The sequence below is a fragment of the Mustela erminea genome, chromosome 1 (assembly GCF_009829155.1).
Source record: "Mustela erminea isolate mMusErm1 chromosome 1, mMusErm1.Pri, whole genome shotgun sequence".
NCBI classification, from domain to species: Eukaryota; Metazoa; Chordata; class Mammalia; order Carnivora; family Mustelidae; genus Mustela; species Mustela erminea.
In genome coordinates this window covers 23,748,146-23,775,435 of record NC_045614.1, presented here as the reverse complement: position 1 = coordinate 23,775,435, position 27,290 = coordinate 23,748,146, and the positions used below count along the sequence as shown (strand labels likewise).

The 27,290-nt window shown below is 45.0% G+C and overlaps 1 protein-coding gene across 3 annotated transcripts in view; it reads right to left on the bottom strand.

Moving 5' to 3' along the window:
* CACNA2D3 (calcium voltage-gated channel auxiliary subunit alpha2delta 3) overlaps positions 1-27,290 on the bottom strand; it is an 854,557-nt gene that overhangs the window by 276,172 nt on the left and 551,095 nt on the right. For all 3 annotated transcript variants that reach the window (XM_032322613.1, XM_032322603.1, XM_032322620.1), the window contains exons 12-13: positions 25,328-25,406; positions 13,780-13,913 (exon numbers count right to left, since the gene is read on the bottom strand). In XM_032322613.1, the coding sequence (XP_032178504.1) occupies positions 13,780-13,913; positions 25,328-25,406 (213 nt within the window). The remainder of the gene's footprint in view (positions 1-13,779; positions 13,914-25,327; positions 25,407-27,290) is intronic.

The window sequence follows — 27,290 nt, the reverse complement described above, 5'->3', positions numbered from 1 at the left end:
AATCACATTCCACTCTTCATCCATAGACCGTATCTTTAGCAAGAAAACCACCGTTAGGAACTTTTCCATCAGACCTAAGTAATGTAGTATAAACAGTGTGCCTTAAGCAATCAACCCTTTTCCCAAACTATTGCTTTTAACAACACGCATAGAAAGGGAACATTGCGGAAATCTGCTTCACTCTCGAAAGTTCCCTGTTCCTCCATCTAAAAATCAGTGACTGTCCCTGAATAAATAAGGCGGGCATTCGTAAAAACCAGCTGATTCAGACCTGAACTTGACAAATATGACAGCTGTATTTGGGGGACAGTATTTTAAACTCTCCTCGGCACCACCATCCACTTTGTAGCTAATATTCTGGACTGTTTCTTCCCTAATTCTTGGTGTCTCATTGTACATTTTTTAGGAGAAATATAGTGTAGAGAGGGAGAAACAAGCTCTAGAGCATAGTCATAAGACTGGTGCGATGAGGAACAAGACACTTCATGTCTCGGAGCTAATACTGAGTGTGTGGAACTATGTGCCAGGCACAGGACTAGGATGTAAGGCTGCAAGACAGACTTTGCGCCAGTCCTTATGCTATTTCTGGGAAGGCAGTCTAAGAAGAATATTTAAAGAGGGGGAAAATCTCAGAGTGCCTAACTGAAATAATTGTAATAGTTACAAACGATCATAATTTCTATGAAGGAAGGCAATAGAGATAAAAGCCAACGTGTACAGGGGAGGTGACATTTTGGCAGAGACACAGAGAGTGGGAAAGAGCCTCTCCCTCAGTAAAGGAGCAGAGAGGAAGGCCAGTTCAGAAGGAGAAGCATGTTCAAGAGACCCAGGGAGGGAGAAAGTTTGGTGATGTTCAAGCAACAAAAGGGTAAGCAGCATGGCTGGTGTGTCGAGACAGAGGGAGAGTGGCCAGCAATGGTGGGGCTCTGTTGCACATGGTAAGATACTTAGAGGCAATATTAGGAAAGCACACTGAAAGCCAGGAAATGAAAAACAAATGTAAAGGATTCCTTTTAAGGATTTCAGGAATGCCCATTACATGCCCAGCAACCAGATAGGATTCTGACAGTGCCAAAGCCTTTTAAAAAACTTCCCTTGATTTTAAGAGTAAGGTGAGTTCTGTGGCAAAGAAATGTATATAGCAAACCTATGATAGATTTTATCTTAACAACACGGTGGCTGATATTAAACCAGCTTTCCATTTCAGAATGTCGTCACCCTAGCTCCCCAAAGCATGGACACACGACTTCAGACCTCTTTGATGTATGTGGTGAATGGTTCCTTGGGTTGGTGGTGTTGAGTACCTGAATGAGAATCCCAGTCATACGGTGAAGGTGAATCCACTTATCATTTATATAACAAACACGGCCTTGAGCAAGTGTGAAGCATACTCAATGAAATGTTGGAGATGATGCCGTTCTTACCTAACATCTAGAAAGCAAAGAATTGTCAGATGCTTTCCAGCTTTGAGAGGTCTGATTCTATGGGACTCATACAGCTGAATCTTTCTTGAGCACCTACTATGTCCCCAGTGCTGTACTGAGGATATCAAAGAACAAATATCATCTATTTCCTCAAGGAGTTTATAGTTCAGTGAGATGAAAAAAATGCAATTTTTTTAAATGGAATTTTTGATATAGCACAAGATTCTAGGATTGTGCTAAATGCTTTAAGAGCATATCACGAGAGCCTGGTTCAAGACTGGGGGATGGATCTAAGGAGATCAGGGGGCGCTTTGCAGAGGAGACAGTCATGGAACTGAAGGCAAAGGATAAGCCCAGAGGCTCCAAGATGCGGTGGGAGGAAGAGGCTGCTTCTTGTGGAGGGAGTATGTGCAGTGGTTAAGTATGATAAAAATCTTTAAGACTATGAATTTGTGGGTCACATGAGTCTGGACTGAATGGAAAAAAGCCAGGTTGAAAGGGAAGACTGAGAGGTGAACAGGGGTCAGGTTATCAAATGGTCCTGTAAGGTGTGAGGCCAGTCCTGTCCCTGGGTCCCTTCTTAGAATGCCACTGGAGGTGAACGGATGAACAAGCAGTTTATTTGACTCCGTCCTCAGAGGAAGGATCTTTCACAACTGGAAACCAATGCCCCATACCAGTGTGCTAAGTGAGAACGAGAGAGATGAACACCTGTGCCTGTTCCCTCTTAGGTCACTGTCAGTCTCATCACCTCACAGGAGAAATCACAAGACTTACAAGAGTGTTTAATCGTTTCCATCAACCAGCAAAAACGTTGATGTTCCAGATTTTTTGAGTAAACATAATGGAAATTGATTTGAAAACATGTTCCTTTTGCCCGAATAAACCATGTCTTTGATTTTCCTTTATTTGTTCAGAACAAGAGAGAATTTCCCTCAAGGCACTGAGCACCCTGCTTGGTCTGGATAGTTAACAGTAGTGCATACCATCAGCAGAATCATGATGAAGGAGCCTCCGGTTGTTATATGACTCACAGCAGGTGTGAAAAACCAGGAAGGAATGATCTTTGAAAGCCAAGCGGAGGCAAAAGAATGGTCCTCTGCCATGTTTCAATGGAAGCAGCTGAAGAGCCCAGTTAGGTGAAACACTCTCATCTATGGTATCTTTGAGCCATGGTCTCACGGACCATCCATTTATAGTTGGCACAGCAATCCTCATGGAATCAGAGTAGGAGAATTACATCTTTTACATGGAGAAAATTCTGTGTACAGCAAGAGAAGAGAAACTGGCAGCTGATATCAAACCACAGGCTGATTTTTTGGGATTATTTTAATTGTTCTTCATGCTGGTAATAAGAGGAATGCATTCATTTTAGTTTAAACCAGGTCAGAGCATGAGAAATCAGCTCTGAGAATCTAAGTTGCCCAAATATCTGGGCCATTAAGGGAGGAAAAAAACCCAGCACAGATTTAGTTGTGGTGGCCAAAATACCTCCCTCCGCTCTCTGAAGGCACAAGGGAGAGGAATTCCTATCTCCTGTGTAGCAGATGGGTGGATGAAGAAAGGGCAATGTCAAGATGTAGGAGGCAGGGAGAGGACTGGGGGATACTTGTTGGAGCAGCTGCAGTGAACAGGAAGCCATGGTCCAAAGAGTTATTATTAGAAGCTAGCTAGGGATGCAATTTATAGAAGCCTTGGATAGAGAGACAGAGGTCTAGAAACGTCACCTCCTCTAGACTCCGGTCATTGCCTCCTGCTCATACCTCTTTCTTACTGAATCTGTGATCCACAGCCCTGGCTAACTTGTCCCCATCACACGACCCTTCCCCAGCCACAGCTGATTGGCTAAGTGGTATACATCTAACCTCAGTGGGATGGTGGGCTAGAGTAAATTATGAACTTTGCTCAGAACTGAACTCAGATTCACAGACACTGAGTTCATCTCTGTTGGCTTTGAATTGGGACACCATGTTAAGCAGGACTTGGAGGAGACCATGTTTCAGGAATGAGGGTTGCCAAGAAAACTGGTCTCCAGAGAATATAAAAAGTACAGATATTGGAGGGTAAAAGCACATGCAATTTGGCTTTCTAATACAATCATGGACACAACCTCCCAATCCCTGTAACCATCTTTCCTAAATGGACCCAACCCATTACCTTGCTATAAATGTAAGGGCATAGCAGATAACCCAGAACCGAAAAACCCATTTTACCATTCTCAGAGGTTAATTCACTGTTTACTGAGAATATTATCTAAGCTCCTCTACAATGCCAAGGGGAAGCAAAAAAGTGCTGCAGAGCTTCCCTATTCATTCTGGAGGTGACCAAGCGACCGGGGCTCCATGCCCCCACTCCCCACATCCATCAGAGTAGCTCTGCTTCTGTATGCTTCATACACCAAGTGTCCATGGAAACATTTCACTAGATAAAGAGCGCTATTGCTTAAAAACATGGTACCATAATGAATACTATACTGATGGAATACATAGTCTTGGGCATGGATTAGTTCTGGGTTCTGTAAACAAGCTCTATGGAGGGCTCTGTGACCTTGCAGCCCTCCCATTATCAATGACCTTTGGAACGGGTTTCTTCCCTGCTCTGTGAGATTCCAGCCATCAATTAGCTCTGCCTCACCTCTCAGTACGGGGCTGCAAGCCTAACAGGACTACTATGGATTTGATACAGGTGCTAGAAGAGAAAGGGAGAAATCAAGGGTCTAAAGCAATAAAAGCGGGTGGGTGGTTGAGGTCATGTTTGCCACGCTACAGAGTGGGAACCCGCCTGCCTGGGAACAGAAGCCAAGAAATCAAGGAACTCATAGGATTAATTGGAAGTTGATAACATGGGAGTGATTCCCGAAGCTAGTCATGCCTCAACCAGAACTACATAGATATTCTGACCTTTACTACTCTGAACTGAGTGCTGTCACTTGTAAACAAAGAATCCTGAATAATCCATTATGCTAAATGATTATTCAGGATTCTTAATGTTCTTATCCATTTCTATAAGGTCTTATCTATTTCTAGAGGCTTTTTTCTTTCATTAGAGACAGTTACAAATGATTACACCATAATAGCAGAAACCACCATAAATCTAAAAATCTAAAACAACAACAACAACAACAACAAAAAACCTGGAATCTAATTTTTTTTTCATTTTCAGCCCTAAGTTTTTCTATTAGCTGACAGTCATCCGTAATGTATTAGAATATCTCTCCTGAAGATACTTTAATACTTTCAATTCATAGTTTTACAACATGAACTCAAAGGAAAAAAAAAAAAGTTGAGCTAAAAAAAAACCCATATTTAATAGAGAATCTAGAATCAAATAGAAAAGGAAAATATTTGGATAAATGTAAGTGGTGCCAGAAATCAGGAATATATTCTCTTTAATGTCAATCTCCTGGCAAAAAAAAAAAAAAATATATATATATATATATATATACACACACATATATATAATTATAATAGTAATCTGTTTCAATGGAAATAAAGTACTATAATATTTATAGTCTGTGCCAGAGTTATAATGACTGTAGGGGCAGAAGTGAAGTGTCACAGCATGCTCCACATGTTTTTAACACGGTTTCTAAAGGCTCTGGAGGCTATTAAATTTAATGAACCCATCTGCTATGAAATAGAGGTCCCAACGTAATCAGTTTCCTCCATGCCATGTAATGCAGATGGCATTCTCTGTTCCACGACCCAGCAGGATGGTTTGTTTCTCTATACGTGTGTCTTTTGTTTTGACGATTTGAACGTCTTTGATATGCAGCGGTGTCTTGGGAAAAATACTGTAAATTCAGCTTCCAAGCCCGGACAACTTCCTTATGATGGCTTCGACCCCCTGAGTAATTGCTTCTAGGCAGTAAGATGTTGTAGCTTAAAGCAATCACCCAAAGGACTCCTAAACGACCTAGGTACCATTCCTAGGTGGGAAACCGAAACAAATGTGCAATTCATCAGATGCAAAGCATTTTCTCCAAGTTGGACTTGGTGGGGGGTGAGGAGGAAGGATACATGTCCAATTTGCAAATGCAACTAAATTGGTTTGAAAGTTCCTGCAAATTGCATTCCGAATTGCATTACCAGCAACAGGGAGGGGCAGGGGGCTTGGTAATGAATTCTCATTATTTTAAATGGTCACATTCCCACTGTTTCTAAAAGACTTCTTTGCTTCCCTTCTGCGTGTCCCCATGGTCTGTGTAAACCCCCCCTGGAGGAGCTGATCAGGGATGCTGATGCTTCCTTGGTTTAATACAGGTTCTACCCTGCACAGCAAGCTGGGTAGCATTCCAGAGATGATTAAATCCCAACTGGAAAGCACAAGCCATTTGCTTACAAAATGGAACAAATTCCATTGTTAATGATTTTTTGCTCTGCACCTAAGAGATAATGACTGTGCACAACTTGTATTCAGATAAGAAGCCCATGAATTTCAGAATTCTGGTGTTTGCTGTTTTGTCAATTAATACATGAGATCTTATTAGATTAAACATAATTAACGTTGTTAACATTAATTCATTTATTTGGGCTTCACCAGGAAAGCAAATTGAATAGAACAGCCAGGCAGGAAGCAGAATATTTAATGAGACTGGTAGTAATAGGCAGGGAGGATGGGCCCTGAAAGGAAAATTTTGTCAGTCCCAAGTCTAGATCAGGCTTAGTGAAATGCAATCTTTGACTCACGTGCCAGACTCTGTATTTGGCCTTTACAAACTTTTATCTTGAGCTTGCCCAGACCCAGAAACGTATGAATCAATATGTAATTCATAAAAAGGGAAAGTACCATACTCAGGGTCATTTCAAGCTATTCATTTAAGTATTAAATCAATTATATAATTGTATTTGTTGCTGCTGGATCTTCAGCCATAATGACTGATGAGTCAAGCAAACAGGAATTCCTTTCGCCTTAACCACCAGATAATTAAAAAGAAAGAAGGCTTCTCAGACCATGTTAAGCCCGCTTGTGGAATCAAGCCTCTACATTTACTAGATAACTGATGAATACCTAATCCCTTAGCAGTTGGTAGAAACGACTTACACCAGCAGGGTCACAAGTCTTCTGATTCCCAGAAATAAAGCCACTTTCAGACTACAATGTCACAAATAGAAGCAGGCTCCTAGAGACACCAGCGGTAAGCAGCAGTGTTATGCTGAACAGGAATGGCTGCCCTGAGACTTGCTCTCAAGGGAGAGTTGGCAAGGAGCAGGAGGTGGTGCTTGTGTTCCCTTCTGGCATTATCTTTCCCTCTCAGACCACAGCGCACGGACAGAAGCTGTGGATTCTAAAAGGGCTCCCAAGATGTCTGCCTCAGTAGGTACATGACCCTTACACTCCCCTCCCCTTGACTATGAGTAGCATGGGATATCACTAGCATGATTAGGTTACTATCACTTAACTGAGTTAATTAAAAGAGAGAATATCTCGGATGGGCCTGACCTAATCAGAAGCTTTCAAAAGCAGGCAAAGCTTTAGAGGGATGCACTCTTGCTGGTCTGGAAGAAAGCAAGCAGTCCTGCATGACTGCCTGTCATTGGCCATGTGGCAGGAACTTTCCGTTCTAGGAGCTGAGAGCAATCCCTAGGTGATAGCACACAAGAAAATGGGGACTTCAGTCCTACAATTACAAGGGACTGAATTCTACCAACAATCTGAAGGAGCCTGGAAAAGGTCCCTGAGCTGCAGAGAACTGCAGTGTGGCCTTGCAAGGCTCTGAGCTGAGGGTCTTTTGGTAAGGTCATTGTCCACAGAGCTCCCAGCTCCCGGAGGCCACCAAGAGGCAATAAGACAAGAAGCAGATACTAAGCCAGCCACCAGAATTCCCCATCAACCTAAGATGGAACAAACAAATCTAGGTAAACCACCCTTACCAAAAAGAAAGGAAGGAAGGAAGGAAGGAAGGCAGGCAGGTAAAATATAAATTTCTTCTGAATGCATGGAAAGCTGTGCTCCCCAGCCTTACAGATGCTTTGCCCATAGTTAAGATACTGGTAAATTTTTAGCAATTTTCTTTAGAGTTTTCCCAATGCATTCATTTACATATCCCCAGAAGTAACAGCTTTCTTTTAACACTCCTAAGTTATTGGTTTCAATAATATTTAATTAATTATACAATTATGATAAAATCACAACGGGCATCAACAGGCTTGGGAAGTCTAAGTATGAAGACAACTAACTTTGAGTAAGTTCACACCTCAACCTGGCACAGTACGTGAACATCAACTCGTGGTACCAGCATGGCCTTCCGGATCCAGCCTCCAGGGTGCTTTGGGCAATCGGCACGAACTGTGTCAAGGCAAAGGGAGGGCACCAAGTCCTTCACATGGCAGGTAGTTAAGAGGGCTCCTACCATGTATGCCTTGCCTTGGGCAGTCTGTGAGGCTACGGGAGCTCTGCCTGGATGGTGCAGCCGTCCTTCTTGGGGACACTAGGTACCAGCCCCAGACTTTAGTGCCCCGCCCACAACAGGTGATTACCGCAAAATGGATTCCAAAGGACTAAAGCGCATCTCTAGACAACTAGTGAGTGCTTCCAAGGTACTCATTATACCTAAGTGCCAGATTCTAGTATCAAAGTGGTATAAGCCATGGTGTAGTCACCGTGCGAAATCCAGCCCAAAAAAGGAGAAGATTCCCAAAACTCCCATAGCCAAGGAGAAAACTTCCCACCGACTTCCTGAGGGTTGGGAAGGGTGACAGGCATTATTTACTGTGCTCTCACCATGCAGACATTTAATCCTTAATGTCAACCCTGGAAGGCAGGTTTTATCTCTGTTTTGTAAATGCAGAAAAGAACACTCAGAGAAGTTAAGTGACTTGCTTATGGTCACATAGCTAGTAGGGCGTAGACATGGAATTCAAACGGAAGCGGCCCTAACTCTAAATTCAATGCTATCAGTTAATAAACTAAGGTAGGTTATAAATGCTTCAATAATAATAATAAAAAAATCCAAAGCTGACATCGCTAAGCCAAGACATTATGAAAATGGGGTCACCAGTCCCAATGTCAAATGCTTCTAAATTTGGTCTCTTTCATTATTTCAAGGTGGAACACATTAGGGCAATGCTGGCTTGGGACTTTCCAGAATGCGTCAAGATGGTCATAAATTTGCAATTGCTGATCCCTTTCCCCATTCATGCTGTGGGGGGCTTCCAATGTTGGTGGGCATACAAATCCTATTTTAAGCCCACAGAAACAACAGAGGGCTTTTGTCCTTGACCTGGCAGAATCCAGGCCCAGGTAAATGCATACATACATACATACATACATACATACATACATTTATTTATTTATAGATAAAGACTTTGGAAAGATTCTTGCTTCCTGGCCAGAGAAGGATCTGTTGGAGCAGCAACTGCCTGTCCTCACTGAACAGACCTAGAAAGAAGATGGAGGGAAACCCCAGAGAAACCAGCAGGTTTCTCAGGACCACCAAGAGGAGAAGGAGCTCTCAGAACATTCTACTAGGGGATTTATTTATCAGGGCTATTTGCAAAGATACAACAGAAGCTGGAAATGAGGTGCTGAGTGATCATTTATTTCAGGAACAGATTCTGGGGGGCTAGTTTTATGTCAAAGGATTTCTATCAAAGGATTCTCAAAGAGGTGGAATAAATGAGCTCTGTTATCTTGGCATACCCTTTTACTCAATTACGAACCACTTAAAAGCATTATTTCATTTTAAAGTAAGGAAAGATGATTATGGAACAGAAGGTAAACTTCATAAAGTATTGAAGATAAAGCACAAGGCTGTTCAAAGACATTTTCCCTAAAACTTCATGTCCAGAGCTGCTCCCAGACCTCTATGTTGCCTCTGCTGCTGAGAATTCTTTAGTGGAAAAGCTGGAGTAGGGATGGGAGCCCCTTAGCTCTAAACGTCCCTCCAAATGTAAACATGCATACGTACATACATGTGCATGTGTGTATGTAATTTAGTAAATCTAAAACAATCGATTCAAGTGATTAACGTTATCTAAGGCAAGACAACCTATTAATACCAAGCTTTATCCTCTTCCATGACCGTCCTTCACCATGACCTTCAGGTGACGCATCCCAGCCAGAACCCTCTGTAAGTCGGCCACGTCCTTCTCCAAAAGCATACCATGCCCATCTGCTTCCCATCCGTGACACTGATTTTGAGGACCCACTCTAGATTTTGTCTGGATTCTTCCACTGGGGAGTCACTACTTTTTCCCCTGAGAACTAGTCAGAGATCTTTGGGGAAGATCTCTGAGACCATGAAAATACCCTGTACCAAATCTCCCTGTTAGTTGAGCATCTACTAATGACCTTTGTCCTAACCAGTCTTTCCCAAACTGCTTAAAAAGTGGTGATTTTTCCATTTCCATGACTCTCCTCACATTGACTCGTCAGCAGCCTGCTGTCCACTGCAACCCTGCCCGCCCATCTCATCATCTCTTTAGTTCATCTCTTTGACATGTGTTGATCTGCTCACTATTGGCAAGAACACATGGATTTCTGTTTTATTCTATAGGCTGTAACCCATTACTGTCCCAGAGTTGACCAGTAAGGGCCCCTTCATACTGAATCCTGTGTCCTTTGGTATGACCTCATTGTTGTTTTTGGCACTTCTTAGTTTCTGGCATAAAATATTCCAGGTTTTTGGGTGCTTGGGTGGCTCAGTGGGTTAAAATATTCCAGGTTTTTGGGTTTTTTTGGGGGGGGCAGAGAAGGGGCACCTTCCCAGCCCAAGCCCTGGAATTAGCAATTTCTCTAAGGAACCCTGGTTTCTGTTGGTGGGGAATGTTTTTAGAAGCTGGGCTCTGGGTTCTAGATGTGCTCATTGTTACTGGGGCACCACTGCTTCTGGGCCCTTTCAAAGGACCTAGTTGGGGTTTCATTCTGACACCTCCGACCTAGTCTGATCCCATGGGTGTCGGCCTTGTCTTCCTCATTTATGCCTTTGCTCAATTCTACCATGCTCGCAAAACTGATTCAGAATGGCTGGACCCATAGAACTCCAAATGACACCAAAAGGAGTTTAAAATTATTTCCCATCCTTTCTCCCACCTAGACTAAGATAGTCAAAGAACTATGTTTGAGCTTTAATATAGTGCATCATGGTTATATTCAAGATATACACTGTTTTTTCTCCCTTTCTTGATAATTTTTATAGTTCATCTGAAATGCCATCAGATTCATTTTGTTCTGTTTGCATTCACTATGGGTTTTGCCCCCTGTTCTTAGTGATTTTAATTTTTGCATGCATAGAACATGAAGCTGCTTTCAAAAAGTCCAAACTATCCAAAAAGGTCTACCCAGAGACGTCCCATGTCCTTCACTATCTCCTCCTCCGTTCTTCCTCCTACTTCTCATAGGTAAGGGATTCTGTTGGTTTCCGGGGTCTCCTGGCTGTGTTCCTTTTCGTAAAAAGAAGCAGGTACGTGCATATCTTGAGTTCCTCTTCTTTCTTACACAAAAAGTGGCATTCTATTAATACTCTTCCATTTTGTTCCCCCTCCTTAGCAATACATCCTGGAAATCACTCTCTATCAACCAGTATAATATGTCATCCTCATTCCTTCTTTTACATTAAGATCCGTGATGGGTGTGTACCACAGTTTTATCATGATCTCTCTGTTATGTTTGTGTATTTAGGTAACTTTCAGTATTTTGAAAGGACATGCGTTTCCGTAATGAGCAGACCTATTGTATTATCTGTATTTTCCAACTGTCGGAGATTCATCTTCAGAGTTCATCCCTATGGGGGTAGCTCAGTGGTAGAGCATTTGACTGCAGAGTTCATCCCTACATGTGGAGTTGCTGGATCAAAGCGTACATGCAAACTGCCCTTCATAGAGATTGTCTCATTCTGTCTTCCCACACGTGTCTATGGGTGTTCTTTTCCCCATAGCCTTACCAACAGAGTATCTAGTGTGTATGGATAGGCTTCTAATTTTTGCCACTCTGATAGGTGTGAAATCGTATTTTACTAGAGTATAATTTTCATTTTTCTTCTCTTTCTACGAGTGAAGCTATACATCTTTCATTTGTCAAAAGCCATTTTTATTATTTTTGTGAATGGTCTGCTCATGTCTTTTGCTTTTTCTACAGGAATTCTAAGGTTTTGCCCTCAATTTTGAAAAGGTCTTTATGTATTAAGATTATTAATGGTTTCTGTGTGCTCTGCATTGCCAATATTTCCTCCCACGTTACCCTGTGCCTTTGACTTTGCTTATCGTGGATTTTGACTGATAAAGTTGGTTTTCATTTTGTTTTGCCTTTACGTAGTCAAACTTATTAGTCTTTTCATTGCATCTGGATTTTAGAGTCGTTGTTGGAAAGGTTTTCTCTGAATCCAGGTCATAGAGGTTTTTGTTCTAGTGCTTCCAAGGTTTCATTTTTTACAGATCCACTCGGATTTCTTTCTTGGTTATGGTCCGATGACTAGAACTAATTTTATTTTTTTCTAAATGGCTACCTAATTTTCTCAAAAGGATCTGTTACGAAGACCACGCTAACCCCACAGACCGGAGAAGCCACCGTTATCTCTACTGAATTTCTCGATGCAGTTGGATCCTTTTTCTTGGACCTCGTAGTTGAGGGACCTGTCTGTCTCTCCAGGTGTGTTTTTATCACAGACGCTCTGTTTTATAGGTTTTAAATTGACGAAACAAATAGAACGCTTGATCAAAGCAGTCGTTTAGGGTTTGCACACAAACCACTGGGTGACAGGCTCGCTTCGTTCTTAGCCCCAGTCCTGCTGCTCCTCTTCCTACCTGCCTTTCCTGCCTTACTTACCCACACACAGGAAGAGGGGAACCCACCCATGCCGAGGCTATGGCTGTGACTGGTAGCTGATGCCCACAGGAATTATGGTTATTTTGTTGTCCTGCTTCTAAACAAGCCCGGGGACAGACTGTGAAAACGACGAGAGCCCCAGGTCTCCCTGGCAACCAGAGAGGGTTTTTCAGCTTAACATCCACCTCTATGCAGGGTGACTGACCAGTTCCTATTTCCGGAGTCCCACCATGTCCTTTATTTAGGCCAAGGTGGGGCAGGCGGCCGCGGTGGCCTCCAAGATGGGCTCCCATATGCTGTTCCTGCCCTGCATTTGCCTGCAGCTGCCAGAACTGCAGCCAGAGTGAGAAAGCCCAGCAAGAGAAAAGCCGGCCCACCGCAGCCATTGAGATCACTCCGGAGGACAGCTGTGTCTGGGTTACAGTGATTAATGTGATGTTAATCCCAACAAAAACGATGGGAGAGAGGCCCCGTGAGAACATTTACAATCAATAAATGAAAAACGCCACTCCCATCAGACTCATTATCACTATGAAAAATCACCCTGAAATCACACAAGAAACCCGGCCATTGAGCCATCGCAGGATGATTGGCAAAGCGACTTCTACGCTAATTCAGCAATAGATTTTTTTGCTTGGAAGTCGGAGTTAGAATGAGCCCATGGCCAGGCTTCCAACAGCAGTGCCGGGCGGATATCACCACTGCGGGAGTACACTCTCGCTTGTCTGTGGGAAGAAAGTGCACCTGCCGGCCTTTACCGTGGCTCCCGCTCGCTGCAGGAGCCGAGCTTTGGTTACCCTCCCAAAAGCGGAGCCCCCAAGATTCACCACCAGGAGCGGGCATCCCAGAGGGTGAGGACGGACTCTAACGTGACCACAATCATGACTTGTGTCCCGGCAGAACCTGGACACAAGGAGGAAAGCAAAGTAACCAGAGAAGACGCGGTAAAAGAGGGACTTTCCTCTGCCCACCGAACTCCTTCCAGAAGTGCCAGCTACATTCTGATACTGTGATTTGTCACCCAACTTGCTTGTCGAGAAGACCAACACAAACGGCACCACAAAGGGAAAATGTCATTGGGCCCTATCATGGAAGAAGAGTGACAGAAATGCCACTGGAAAAATCAGGAAAGGGAAACCTCACTAAAGTGAAGGCCAGAAGGGAGGCCGGTGGGCAGCTCTGTCAAGTACAGACCCAATGCAAGAATGTTCAACGGGAAAGAAGCATCAGTTACAGGCCCCAACAGGAAAAGATGTACATTGCAGCTTCTACAAGAAATCAAGCACCCTTGCAACTCAGCCCACAGGAAACCATCATCATCTTGAACTCTTGAACCGGGTTTTTGTTCAAAACAGCCCCTTCCAACTTTCTCCGTCTTCTCCATAAAATATTCCTCTCTTTCGTTTGTTGGATTTGCCTATGGTTTTGCTGTAGCTTGCCTGTCCTGGATTGCAATTCTCTGCTATTCCTGAATAAACCCATTTTTGCTAAGGAAAAATAACTGACAGTTTTGTTTTTAGGGTTAACACTGTCTTCTGGAATGAACACAGGACAGCCCTCAGGCCACCCCCAGCGACCCCTGAGGACTCACAGTGCTGTCGATGTAAGCTTCAGTCCATACCACGTCGTGCTCCTGGTCGATGACTTTGGGCCGGCTGAGGACGTGTAGGTACTCCATGACATTTTCCTGCACGTCGGCCAAGGTGGAGATCTGAGTGAAAAATCCTGCCAAGGGAGAACCAAGCTTAGTAACAGAAAGACGGGCAACGGCAGAGCGTGCATATGCCACGCCTTCTTGGCCTCTGCTTAACTTCTTTTGTTTCTTTCCCTATCCTTTTTAAACATTGTATCTCCTCTTTACCATCACCCACTGCATGAGTCACCCGTTCACGTTTACGGCACTGAAAATATAATCAGGCAAAAGGAATCATAGTAAGGTCAACCAGAAAGCCACCTCTCCGTGGAATCCCCTTGCTAACCCTTTAGAGAACGTCCTCCCAAATTTGTTTCAATACATACATGTGGACACATACACTTACACATACATCTACACCTTTTCTGGCAGAAACGGCGGGGGGCTCCTCTTTACATGCCATCCTGGAACTTTTTTTTTTTTTTTTTTACTTCAGTGTGTTTATTTCCAATAGGAAAACTATGAACCACAAAATGTAAAGGCCACCTCTCCCTCTCTCTCTTTTTTAATACCTAACAATAGCTATGATTAACTTGAAGGGGCACAAAATCTGCTGAACAGTGGATACGCTTCGTCCCATTTGTTCTTGAGAACACGAGGAAGCAGATACGATGCCCACTTGCACGGTAAGATGCCGGAGGCAGATGAGAGACGGGTTTCGCCCACGTTCTCGCAGGTATCAGGCAGCAAACAGCGAAGGTCACCCACGCGTAGGGGTCTCTTCAACTGCGCCTTTTGCTCCCCCGGAATTTTTTTGCCCTTTGTGTGTTTGAGGTGGAAACTCCAGCTCACACCCCTCATGTGGTTACCAGACCTGCCTTTCCAATATGCTGGGTTGACATGGTTTCTCAGTAACATTAAAAGTCCTAAACATGCTATCATCTCCCGGATGGGGACACCGTTTTGATCTTGAGTTCCTCTTTCGTGCGGGGTCCCGTTGGCTTCGCCCTGGGTTAAGAGCTGTGAGAAGGGAAGGCATGCATTGAGCAAGGTCTGGATCCCTGGTGGGGTAGCGAGGGGCTTTCATTCACTTATGGAAGGGTTTCCTGGGGCCCAGCACTGGAGAAGCAGGGATTAACAAGGTAAGCACTGCGCCTGCCTCCGGGGGCCTGGCAGGTCTGAGTAAACAGACTACTGCAAAGTAGCACAATGAATATGATGCTGAAAATCACAGCAGGGACAGCCTATACAACCCAGCTACCCTGAGGAAGGGTCAGGGCAGTTGACCCCTAAGGGATGAGGGCCAGGTAGCTAGAGGAGCTATGTATCCCACAAAGTGGGAGTAAAGGCCCATGGTGAGAGTCTGGCTTCCTCTAGAAGCTGAAAAGAGCTCGGAATGGCTGGAGGAAGCTGGGGGAGAGGGGCTGGAAATCAGATGCTATAAACCAGAGATGAGCAGCCTGTCCCACAAGACCTTGGGAAGCAGTTTAGACTTTAACCTCCTTTATCAGGCAGGGAGCTTTGGGAGGATTTTAATAAGGGGAACACTGGATGGACAAAATTCATGTTTCCTCCCTATGCCTTCACATAAGGACCCTTATAACTAAGCTCATGGCGTGTCCTACTTGCCAACAAACTAGAGAAGGGTACGTGTGCCCCTGAAGCCAGATACCACACAGCACTTGCTACAGTGTTTGTGAAACCTTCTGTCTAAAAGCATGCTCTGGGTAAGGAAATGCCAGCCCTTCTGTTGTCCAGAAAAGGGGCAGGGCCCTCCCAGGGCATTTCCAAACAAAGGCCAGCTGGTTTGAATTTGCTGTGCCAACCCCAAACCAGGTTGGGACCATGTGGCTTCTGGCTTCCTGATGACAGCTCTGCACAGTGCTAATTAACATGCATTGTCACTCCTGTCCAGGGCCAGGGCCTCACCCATCTCAGGGGAAATGGGGCCCCAAAGGAGCAGGCTCTGAGTGCCTGTTCTAGCTTATAGCCTGGGAGGGGGCCCATCTCCCTGAAGCCAGGCATCCCAGTGAGGGACACCCATCTGGAACAGGGCTCTCCCAAGGCTTCCAGGAGACCCCTTTCTGGGAGGCAAGGGAGGGGAGGCAAGTTGCAAGAGCACTGCTGGGTGATGGGAACCATCCGTAGTTATCATCCTTCCTTCATGGCATCTACAGTCAGTGTGTGAATCAGCAAGAAAACATTCCATTACTTCTCTAGTAGGCAAATCTAGGCTCTGGAGGAAGGGTCTTAGAGCCACAGCCAAGGCATAAAGGACAAGCCAAGACAGGGGCTGCCATGTTGAGCGGAGAAGGAGAGAGCTGAAAGTTCTGGACCATCGGGGTACGTGGGTGAACCATTCACAGTGTAGAGCAACCCCAATGGAGGATCCTGTACCAAAGGGGCACTGAAGACGGTGGGAATTTTCTTGCTTGTCTGCATTTTTATTCTCATGCTCAAAGCCAACAGTAAAAATCCCTGACTTGGGTTTCCTAACACGGGGCCAAGAGAAGAAAGGGAATGAATGTAAGGAGGTTGGGAGAGATGGATCATTACATGGCGGGGGTGGAGGGGAGTAGTAAGGAAACACAATCATGCATTTGGAAGGAGATTGAACTGGGACACTACCCTCACTTGGCCTTGCTTATCATGTTCAGAGCTCTGAAAAGCTGGCTTCTCCCCAGAGCTACAAACCCACAGCCAACTGTATACCGGACACCTCCAATGGGGATGAGTAACGGGATTCTCAGACTCAACTTGTCCAAAGCCAACTCCCAGTTTCCCTGTCCAAACCCATTCCTTCCCCGGTGGGTCTTCCTCATCTTAATAAATGGCGCCCCTGCCTAGTTAGGCCAAAAACTTAAGAATTATCTTTGATAGTCATCATTTCCTCACCCCACCCCATAGCTAATCCAATGGCATGTCCCTCTGGCCCTACCTCTATGATACATTGAAAATCCTCTCTCCCATCTCCATGGCTCCCAGCTAACCCAAGACTCCACCATCTTTTCCCCAGAGCTTCCGTGCCCCTCTCCCTCCTTGTTATCTAGGCTCCTCTGGGCAGTCAGACGGATCATCTGAAAGTAGAAAGCAGATCACCACCTCCCTGCTTAAAACCCTAAAACACCTTCTGTTCAGAGTTAGAATAAAATCCAAACTTCTAACCCTGACCGCCAAGAATCTCCCTCAACCGGCCCCTCCCCACCTGCATGACGGAATCCCCTTCTGTACTCCCACGCCTGCTCACTGCCCCAGCTCCCTGGCCTTTTGTTTCCTCTCACAGGCCATGCTCATCCCCTACCCCCAACCCCAGGCCTTAGCACTTGCTGCCCCCTTGGCCCTGCACACCTTCTATCCAGCGTGGCTGGCTTCTGCTATCGTTCAGAGATCAGCTGTCGGAACTCATTCCCCTCACGGCACCCCACCACCACGTTCTTTGTTTACTCTGCTCTCTTTCCCTGGAGTATTAGCTCCATGACATCTACAAAAAGCTGGTGCCCATCTTGTCCAGAGTGCCATTTTCAGAACCAGGCCCAGAGGTCCGGGGGAGCCTACAGGAATGCAAGAACAGTCATGAGGTCTGACTGTGATTCAACTTGCCTCTCTGAACCGGGGCCACGCAAGAGCCCAACTTGTGTGCTCACTGTATAGACAGGAAAGTAACCACAGTAATTTAACCTGGATCGATTCAAATCTAAGTTCATCAGATTCCAAAGCCTCTGCTCTGAACCACCGGAGACATTTATTGGGAAGGGTCAGGCATGGCTGTTTGGAGGTCCTGTCCCAGGAGGGCACCCCTCATGGGCTGTTTGTGTCTGGGTAACTGAGAAGGTTGAGGATGGGGTTGGGAAATGTGGGGCTCTCTGAGGTTCCTGGGAAATGCTTAGTAATTAGCACCAAAGATCTACTGAAAATCCAGATCGCAGTTCTGAGTTTTATCTCAGAGATGCAGATGTATTAAAAAAAGAAGCTAAAGTTACAAAAATGCCATGAGTACTGTACACTGCAAATTTATCATCTAGCCCCAATCCATTAAAACCTAAAACCTTTTGGAAAGGCTCTTTTTTGTGTTTCAATATTTTCATAGAAGTTTTAGTTAACAAATGTACCTTTTGATGGATAACAGGAAGTCCCTGAGGGCTGGACGCCTTGGCTGCAAGTGTAGGTGTTTCCCTTATTTTCCCTCTGCACTCTCCGGACTGGCCACCTTCCCTCCTCCCGCCCCTCACTTTTATTTCTTTTAAATTCTAGCTCTTGAATGTTTATTCTCTTCTTTAATGTGCCTTTTTGGACTTCATAGATCATGCAAGAAAACAGAATCAGCAATCATTTGGTAATTACCAAGGACTAATTAATGCTGAAATTAGCCATTTATTACAAGTGGTCTGCTCATTTTTCTACCTAACATCGATTTATTTACCTTATTCCCTCGCAGAGCCTTTCTGTGAACTCTGGGTTACCACTCTTCAGTGAGATCAACCACGTGCAGCCTGGTGTTTCGTGTTTCTGAGATTTTACCGCCCTCAGTTCGAGATGTCCTAAGGGCCCTTGTCTAAAAGAGGCCTCAGCAGACGATGACCCCTAGCACATCATTTGATACTCAGCTCTGCAGCGGGGCCGGAGCTGAGGGCCTCTCGAGGCCGCTCCTCGGTGGGAGTCTCTGGCTGGGCGCCTCAACTCACAGGCCAAGGTCCTCTTTCCACCTTGGGTGTGATGGACACTGTTCCTGGTGAGTCTTCCCAAAGGCTTTTGCCCTCTTAAAGAAGACCCGCCGGAAACAAGCAAGCCGGTACCCAGATTTCAGTCTTGCCGGGGCAATGGGGTGGGCCGGGGCGGGGGGGGGCGGATTTGCATTTGCTAAGGGAGCAGCAGTGTGCTTGGAAGACCCTCGCAGTCCTCCCAATTCCTCCTCCCTGTCAACAGCATGCACTACTAAAAAAGCACTTATTTCTGTAGAGAAATGCACAGCTTGCAAACAGGTTTCTGTCTCTACGATTCTTGGTCATTTCACAGAGACTGAGGAAAAGGTCCACGAGCCCTGAGAGCTGAGGGGTGTATGTTTGGTGAGTTGGAAAGAACCCACTGGGGGAGGATGTCCCCCCACCCCAGGGCAGGGCATCCAACTGCCTCTGCGGGCATCTCTCCTGAGCATGAAGCTATCAGAATCAGCCCCAAACCTCCCCCTTAGGGGCAAACCTTTTTCTTGGTGAATAAGAGGACACTTTTAATTTCAAATGGCATGCTAGAAAAAATAATTTGAAGGATCAGGCGGTGGAGCTAGGAATGCTGGCCTGTGTGCAGCTCTGTCGCTGAGCCAAATGCCCCTACCTCGTCTCCTCTCAGAGCCCGAGTGTCCCCATTTGTAAAATGTCAGCAACTGGACCACAGGCCTACACAGGCGGGGGCATGACCACTTGTGGGTCACATCGGCTGGGTGTAAATCCTCGTCCAGCCTTTATTAGCTATGGCATATTAAAATCCTGCCTCAATCTCTAAATTTCATGTTCTAGATTCCCTCCTATTATGGGACGCATGCAAAAGTCTTCCTTGAAACCGGTCTTTCTTCCTCCCAGAGAGAGGTGACCTCAGAGCCTGGTGAGGAGCTAAGCTTAGGCTTCGGATCTGTTGGGCCTGAATCCTGGTTCTGCCATCCGTGGGCTGTTAACCTGGGGCAAGGTGCCAGTTGCTCCAGGTCTGTTCCCTGCTCATGCCCCTCCAAAAGCATTAAGAGGTAAAAAGAGATAATATACAGACGTCCTTGGCACTCTAGCTATCACTGAGCATGCCTAGCTGTGACTAACAACACACCCCCGTCTTCAGCTTCATCACCATCATCTTCTCCACTCCAATCCTCGTGTTATACAGAATGTACCCCCTGGAGTATTACGCAGCCATGAGAAAGAAGGAAGTCCTGCCATTGGGACAACACGGATGGACACTGAGGCCACCATGTTAAATGAGATAAGTCAGACAAAGAAATATTAATACTATATGATATCACTTATATGTGAACTCTACATGGAATCAAAAAAATCCAAATGTGGTGTAGAACCAGAGAGTAGAATGGGGTTACCAGGGGTGAAAGGGAGGGGAGTTTTTGAGGGAATTACGGAGATATTAGTCAAAAGGTACAAAAATTTTTAAAAAGCATTACACAAATATATCGGAATGGCATTTTTGCCTTCTCCCACCTGTTCCAAAATGGCAAAACGTTTTAATCTCCACTTTTCACTCAACCCTACCTACATCCATTCTGGCCTCATAAATTTAGTGAGGCAACAAGACAGCTGGAAAGGTAGAGTATAGTTCATAATTTTTTGATAGAGAAAGAATGTGGGTCTGAACTTCTGAGGAGGGCTCAGTCCACCAGAGCTCTTTCAAATGAGAAAATGACCATTAACCCATCAAGAAGGGACAAGCTGAGCAGACAACCAAGAGAGACTCATGTGGTGTTTCCATTTGACCTAACGATGACGGATTGGTTGAGAACCCAAACACAGAGGCCCTTCTTTATTTGCACAGCTGGAAAACACTCCCTTTACCATGATTTCTGAAGGAGAATCAGGCAGTGCTTATTTAAAATCTTGGCACACTGAACGTTAGAGAAGGTCATCATGGCTTTATGGAATATCTGGGCTAGTCAGCCCCTCTCTTCTGCTTCCCCAGTTCACTTGTTTATCCAATAGTGTGAAAGCAGAGCTTTAAATTCCACGAGCCATTCTACAGTGGCAATGATTGTTTTAATGTATTTAAAATGGCTTGCTGCTTTGCTTCATTAGGGCTGGCTCCCTCATGATAGGACCTAGTTATGCATAAAATGAAACAAACCGATGAGCTCCAGGCCTCTCTGGTTTTTGCTAGGAGATTGGACAAGGCAGAGAACCCCTGCCACGGGTGTGGGAGTCCCCAGGAATCCGTTTCCAGGGGACAGTGTCTGAGGCGCACTGGCTGAGAACTGTGTCCTTGGCTACCAGACTTCCCAGCGAGAGGACCTGTACCGATCGTGGGTTCTCAGCCACCGAACCAGGAAAAAGGTCGGTGCTGGTCCTGTGACTCCTGAGTCACTCTGGCCGGTGAGCCAGCAGGCTTCTCTTTGGGCTCCCCTGGGCTCTCCCTGGGTCTGTTTTGGTCCCCAAATGCTAATGCTTCATTTCACTGAAGAACTTGGCTGACTCAGGGAGAAAATATGTAAGCGGGGGAGCCCCCTCTGGACCTCATGTCACTTGAGATGAAAAATGTTATGCTGCCTCTATACTATAACAATCCGAGACTATAAACAATGATTTAATTAATGACCATAGAAGAATACTTGCTCACCGATGTTACGTGGTCCAAAACCCCATAACTGACGCAACGTGAAGCCAATGTTTATATGGGCACAGATGACTGGAACCTAACATTTTGATGGCAACTGTTAACTTTGAAGAGTGGCAAACAATGACATTTTATTCCCAAGGCCCTTCGGAAAAGAAGCAGAGTGAGGAAGGCGACCTCTTCAGAGAGACTTGCTTTGGCAGGGAAGGCGATGACCGGATTTATACAGGAAGAGAAGGAGGATCACTATGGAATCCAATGGCCTGGCCAGCTAAGCATCTACTATTACCTCCTTGGGTTTTCCAAGCTGCTGCACTCAGACTTTCTAAATCTAAAGGGCTCCGTTCTATAGCCAGGCCCTGGAATACTCAGAGTTGACCAAATTGTCTTCAAAAGGATGCTTCGAAGATTCTTATAAACAATGACTAAAACTAAATTATGGTGTAATATTAGTTGATTAAGACAAGACTTCAATTTGAGTAATTTTCATCAGCTGGACACAGACAGTGGTAAAAACAAGAACCCATGACTAAAGGCGTACTAGCTGGTGGGGAAGGATGGCAAATCTGATGTGGCAGGAATAACAGCAACATTTTTAAAAATTTGAAAATGGAAAGGAACTCCTTCTTTTCAAGACCACAAAATAAAGGAAAAAATGGGGAGAAGTGTATAGCTTGCTCAAGGTTTTTAAATGTCAACAAAGTTCCAAAACTTATTTCAACAATGGACTCTTCACTCAGAGGAAATCTGGGATCCGCACAGCCCCCATATCTTGATGCCTATGTTTCCCCTGTACTTTGGCCTGAAGTGAAGCCAGATGCATTATTCTGAGTCGATCCAAATTGCTGATACCTTTTGGTGAGGCCAGCCAGCCAATAAACTGAAATCATCGTAAAAGGTGTTATGTTAGCCCTTCAAGGAAACGTTAAGACCTCCCATGCAGCTGTCTACTTTTTAGATGGAGGGAACTGACACTAGCCTAAAAGATGGTTCCAAGTAGAAGCAGATAATTCAAAACAATGTCGAGCAAAGGGAAGGGTGAGCAATGTTCATTTGCTTGGCCACGTATGTTTTCACGACTCGCTTCCCATGTCCACCCAACCAGGGTGCTGAGACCCTGTCAGGATGCATCTGTTTTTTTCCATGGGCTTACCTCTGCCCACACCCAGTTCAGCAGTGGGGAGTCCTACCCCAAGCTTGGGGGCAGGGGTCATCATCTTTTCTGGGAGAAGGAAGGGACTTGAAATCGAATTTAAAGTGCTGAACTTTTGGGACTTCATCAAAATCAAAAGCTTCTGCACAGCAAAGAAAACAGTCAAGAAAACAAAGAGGCAACCCACGGAATGGGAGAAGATATTTGCAAATGAGAGTACAGACAAAAGGTTGATATCCAGGATCTATAATGAACTCCTCAAACTCAACACACACAAAACAGGCAATCATATCAAAAAATGGGCAGAAGATATGAACAGAGACTTCTCCAATGAAGACATACAAATGGCTATCAGACACATGAAAAAATGTTCATCATCACTAGCCAACATGTGTTAGAGGGGATGTGGAGAAAGGGGAACCCTCTTACACTGTTGGTGGGAATGCAAGTTGGTGCAGCCTCTTTGGAGAACAGTGTGGAGATTCCTCAAGAAATTAAAAATAGAACTTCCCTATGACCCTGCAATTGCACTCCTGGGTATTTACCCCAAAGATACAGATGTAGTGAAAAGAAGGGCCCTCTGTACCCCAATGTTTATAGCAGCAATGGCCACGGTCGCCAAACTATGGAAAGAACCAAGATGCCCTTCAACGGATGAATGGATAAGGAAAATGTGGTCCATATACACTATGGAGTATTATGCCTCCATCAAAAAAGGATGAATACCCAACTTTTGTAGCAACATGGACGGGACTGGAAGAGATTATGCTGAGTGAAATAAGTCAAGCAGAGAGAGTCAATTATCATATGGTTTCACTTATTTGTGGAGCATAACAAATAGCATGGAGGACATGGGGAGTTAGAGAGGAGAAGGGAGTTGGGGGAAATTGGAAGAGGAGGTGAATCATGAGAGACTATGGACTCTGAAAAACAATCTGAGGGGTTTGAAGTGGTGGGGGGTGGGAGGTTAGGGTACCAGGTGGTGGGTATTATAGAGGGCACAGATTGCATGGAGCACTGGGTGTGGTGAAAAAATAATGAATACTGTTATGCTGAAAATAAATAAATTAATTAAAAAAATAAATTTTAAAAAATTTAAAAAATAAAATTAAAATTAAAAAAATAATAAAGTGCTGATCAGTCTCAAGTGGAGAAGATACAAACTCTTTGTCCTAATACCATGTCCTGCCCACAATGTGTTGTGTGGACAGATGAGTGTGCATGGCATGGGGTGGTCATTTCTAGATTGTACCATGCGGTGGGGGGTCTGTCTACAGAGAGGAAGAATGCCAAAGAGCAATGAAAGAAATCAAAGAGGAAAAGAACTGAAACTCAGCTCCCTGGTTCCTCATGAGATGTGAGCTTCTCTTCCCACTCTGGGCTCTGAGTCACTTCTTTTCCTCTCCAAAAACACTCCTCTTTTTAATTTCAGAGAGCAACTTTGCTTGCTTGCAACTAAAATAACTTTTTCTTAAGAGCTGGGATGTGCAAACTTTTCATGGAATCCTCTTTCCTCCACAGAGGCACAAACTCTGGAACTTTTAAAAATAATGGATGGCTTAGGAGACAATATTAAAAAAAAGACCACCTATGTCCATCACGACCAGTGTACCTTGCGATAGGACATGTCTTCCTTTATTAGTGTTTACAGAAATTTACTCATTTTTCAAACATTAAATGAGCACTCATTCTGAGTCAGACAGGAGGCTGGGCGCTCCTCTGGTGCTCATGATGTAATCAGGGCTAAAGGCTACTCTCATGCAGCATGTAGCCTCTGAAGGAGAAAGAGGACATGCTTGCAGATCAAAATGGCACCAGGAAATAATGCGGCATTCATGTGCCAGGCACTGTGCTCCCAGCTTGACCTGCACAGCCTCATTTCAGGCTAACAACAGCTGGGGCACGTGTCATCGCTACCCCTCTTCTGTAGGTGACACAACTCAGATACAGAGAGGTTTGGTAACTTGTACATGGGTGATGGATGGTGGAGGCTGGATTTGAACTCCAGAAGTCTGGGTCAAGACTCCAGTAGCCTGGACTCTACCACCTATTTGCCGCCTATGCTTTGCCTTCTTGGTCATGTGTAGCAAGAAAGGAAAGAAGCCCTTCATAAACGAGAGAGCCCTATTCTTTCCCTCCCTCTGCCTTCCCCAAACCGTTGTTTCCAACACACAACAGGGGATTCTTAATCAATAGACTCCAGAATATACAAAAGGCAATGGTTACTGAGCACTTACCATGTCCCAGCACTGAACCAGGCACCTAATCTACACTATTTCATTAATCTTGATATTTAGTAGGAATCAAAGGGAGAAGTATTCTCAACATCCTGATTTCAAAGATCAGAACATTGAGGCTGTTTAAAGTTAATTAATTTAATCAGGTTAAGTAGGCTAAGTTACGCTATGGGAACGTATCAAACTGGAAATCTCAGTGGCTTAGCGCAAAGGGTTATTGATTACACATATATATCCGTGTGGGCTGGCAGGAGGAGTAGAAGGGCACCAGTCCCTGGTGGTCACTCAGGGAGCCAAGCTGATGAAGTCATTCCATGACTACTCCATCTGGAACACGGAGTTTTTAGTGTTCACAAGAGCAGGAGAACAGAGTATGGACACTATCACACCAGTTCCGAAAAGCTTTAGCCCGGAAATGACCCAGCTCAGTTTTGCTCACGGCCTACTGGCCAGAACCTGTCTTGAGGCTCCACCTAACTGCAAGGGGACGGAGAATGGGGAGTGAGCACATAGATATATTTTATGGACAGTTAATTGCTGATGGACAGTAATTCTCCCAAGCTCACCCAGCTACTACGCGGCAGAGTGCAGAGGCTTAACCACTCCACTTGACAATGTCCTCAAAATCTGTCAACGTATTTTGGGAGAAGTTGTTCCAAGTCTATCACATACCACTTAGAAATACCCAAATCTTATCTTAGAACTCATAGCCTCGTCTAAGAACTTACTGCTTTCTCTTGACTATCCCATCTTTGGTGCACTCAAGGGGAAGTTCTCGGGAGTCCAGCACATGAGAACCTACCTTTATTGGCACAAGCCATCCACTTGAGATTGTCTGCAAAAGCAGCCTCTCGCCCAATGAGGTAGGTGAAGATGCGGACCTGGGAGGAAGAGGAGCACAGGCATCAGCGATATGCACCTTTCACCGCGCTGCCCAGACCACATGCGGGGCTCCCGCACATGTGCTTTTCCTCTTTAATGCCCCAGGCTTCCCATCTGTAGGAACATATTTAAGACATTTGAAGCACAGTCAGCTAGAAATATATTCAAAACTGGAGGCTTTGATCTTTTCAACCATATGGCACTGGCCGTGGTTGTTTTTCGGTGTGCAACTCACGACAGAGGAGAGCGACTTGAAATAGGAAATGGGCAGCAGCGTGGGCCCGGGGGAGGGGTGGGGTGCACACATATGGACAAGGACCATCTCGGTCTGGACCGAATCCGTAATCATTTTCCTCATCCACACAGGAAACGCGCAGTGTGCTCTTCTTGGGAATACAAACGCCACCAAAAGACCCTCAACGTTCCCCCCCAATGGTGAGGACAAGCTGCAGACACTCTTCCCATCTGTGGTGTCTGGCACGATTTTAGGAGGTAATTAACTGGGTCCAGAGGCACAGCCTGTAGCCAGGAGACCAATGGGGACTCTTTCTAGCCTTCTTAAGCTTTTGGCTCCCGAAGAGCAGAGAGCACGTGTAAAACCTTGGCTCTCTCATTTTCTATTGCTTTCTCAACTCTCTCTCATGAGGCCAGAATCCTTTGAAACAAAGCACCATCCCTCTCCCAAAGTAGTACTTGAGGGTTAGATGGAAGAAAGATAGGGGATTAAAAGGGGTGCAGCCCTTGAATTCAAAGTTAAAACTGTATGTGGGTCAACAGTACCCAGTCCAAGCAAAACTCTGCTGGAGGCCACGCACAGCCCCATGACTACCTCCCTGTGGCCAAATTAAAGGAAGACATGCCATCAGATGAAGATGCTAAGCATGTGACCCCAGCTGATGTCCAGCCCACCGAGACTGGTTCAGGGCCTTTACTATAGTTGTTGTGAAGGAGCCACTGCTCCTTCAGGGCCTTTACTATAGTTGTTGTGAAGTAGTATCTTGTGCAGTTACATCTGTGAGGTTGATCTCCACAGACTGTGCCCCTGACCCAGGGAAGAGTGGGATGTCTCTTTCTCCTGGCTGTGTCCTAATGGAGAACAGTGCTTGGAACGTTAAAACTCAATACATGAATGGGTACAAATACATGAATGCTCCTAGCTGAGTATAAAAAAGGCAGGTTTTGCTTTAGTGAATGAATGAATGAATGAATGAATGAATATTTTTAAAAGTAGGCTCCATGGAGCACCTAGGTGGCTCAGTGGGTTAAAGCCTCTGCCTTCGGCTCAGGTCATGGTCCCAGGGTCCTGGGATTGAGCCCCACATTGGCTTCTCTGCTCATCAGGGAGCCTGTTTCCTCTTCTCTCTCTCTGCCTGCCTCTCTGCCTGCTTGTGATCTCTGTCAAATAAATAAATAAAATCTTAAAAAAAAAAAAGTAGGCTCCACACTCAATGTGGGGCTTGAACTCACAACCCCAAGTTCAAGATCTGTGTGTTCTACTGACTGAGCTGGCCAGGTGCCCCCGATTTTAACTATAAATCTTCTCTTATCTGGGCATCGTAACTTGGGAGCTAGCTTAGAGAGAAATGTTGAAATACACATTGTCATGATGTCACCTTGGCCAGTTCTCATTTGTGTGCACCAAAGCAGCCCTTCCATCCATCACAGCTCCTAGGGGACTTCCTGGGTCGCTGAGCAGGCAAAGAGAACTTTGCTTCTCTTTATTCCCTTCACTCTTTTCCACACTATTCCCAATGGAGTCACACTGACAGAGAAAGGATATGTTATTTATTTATTTTCTATTATTATTATTATTTTTAATTGGGAGATTCTGGTTTCTTTCAGGGAAAAAAAGAGAGAGAGAGAGAGAGAGAGAGAGAGAGAGA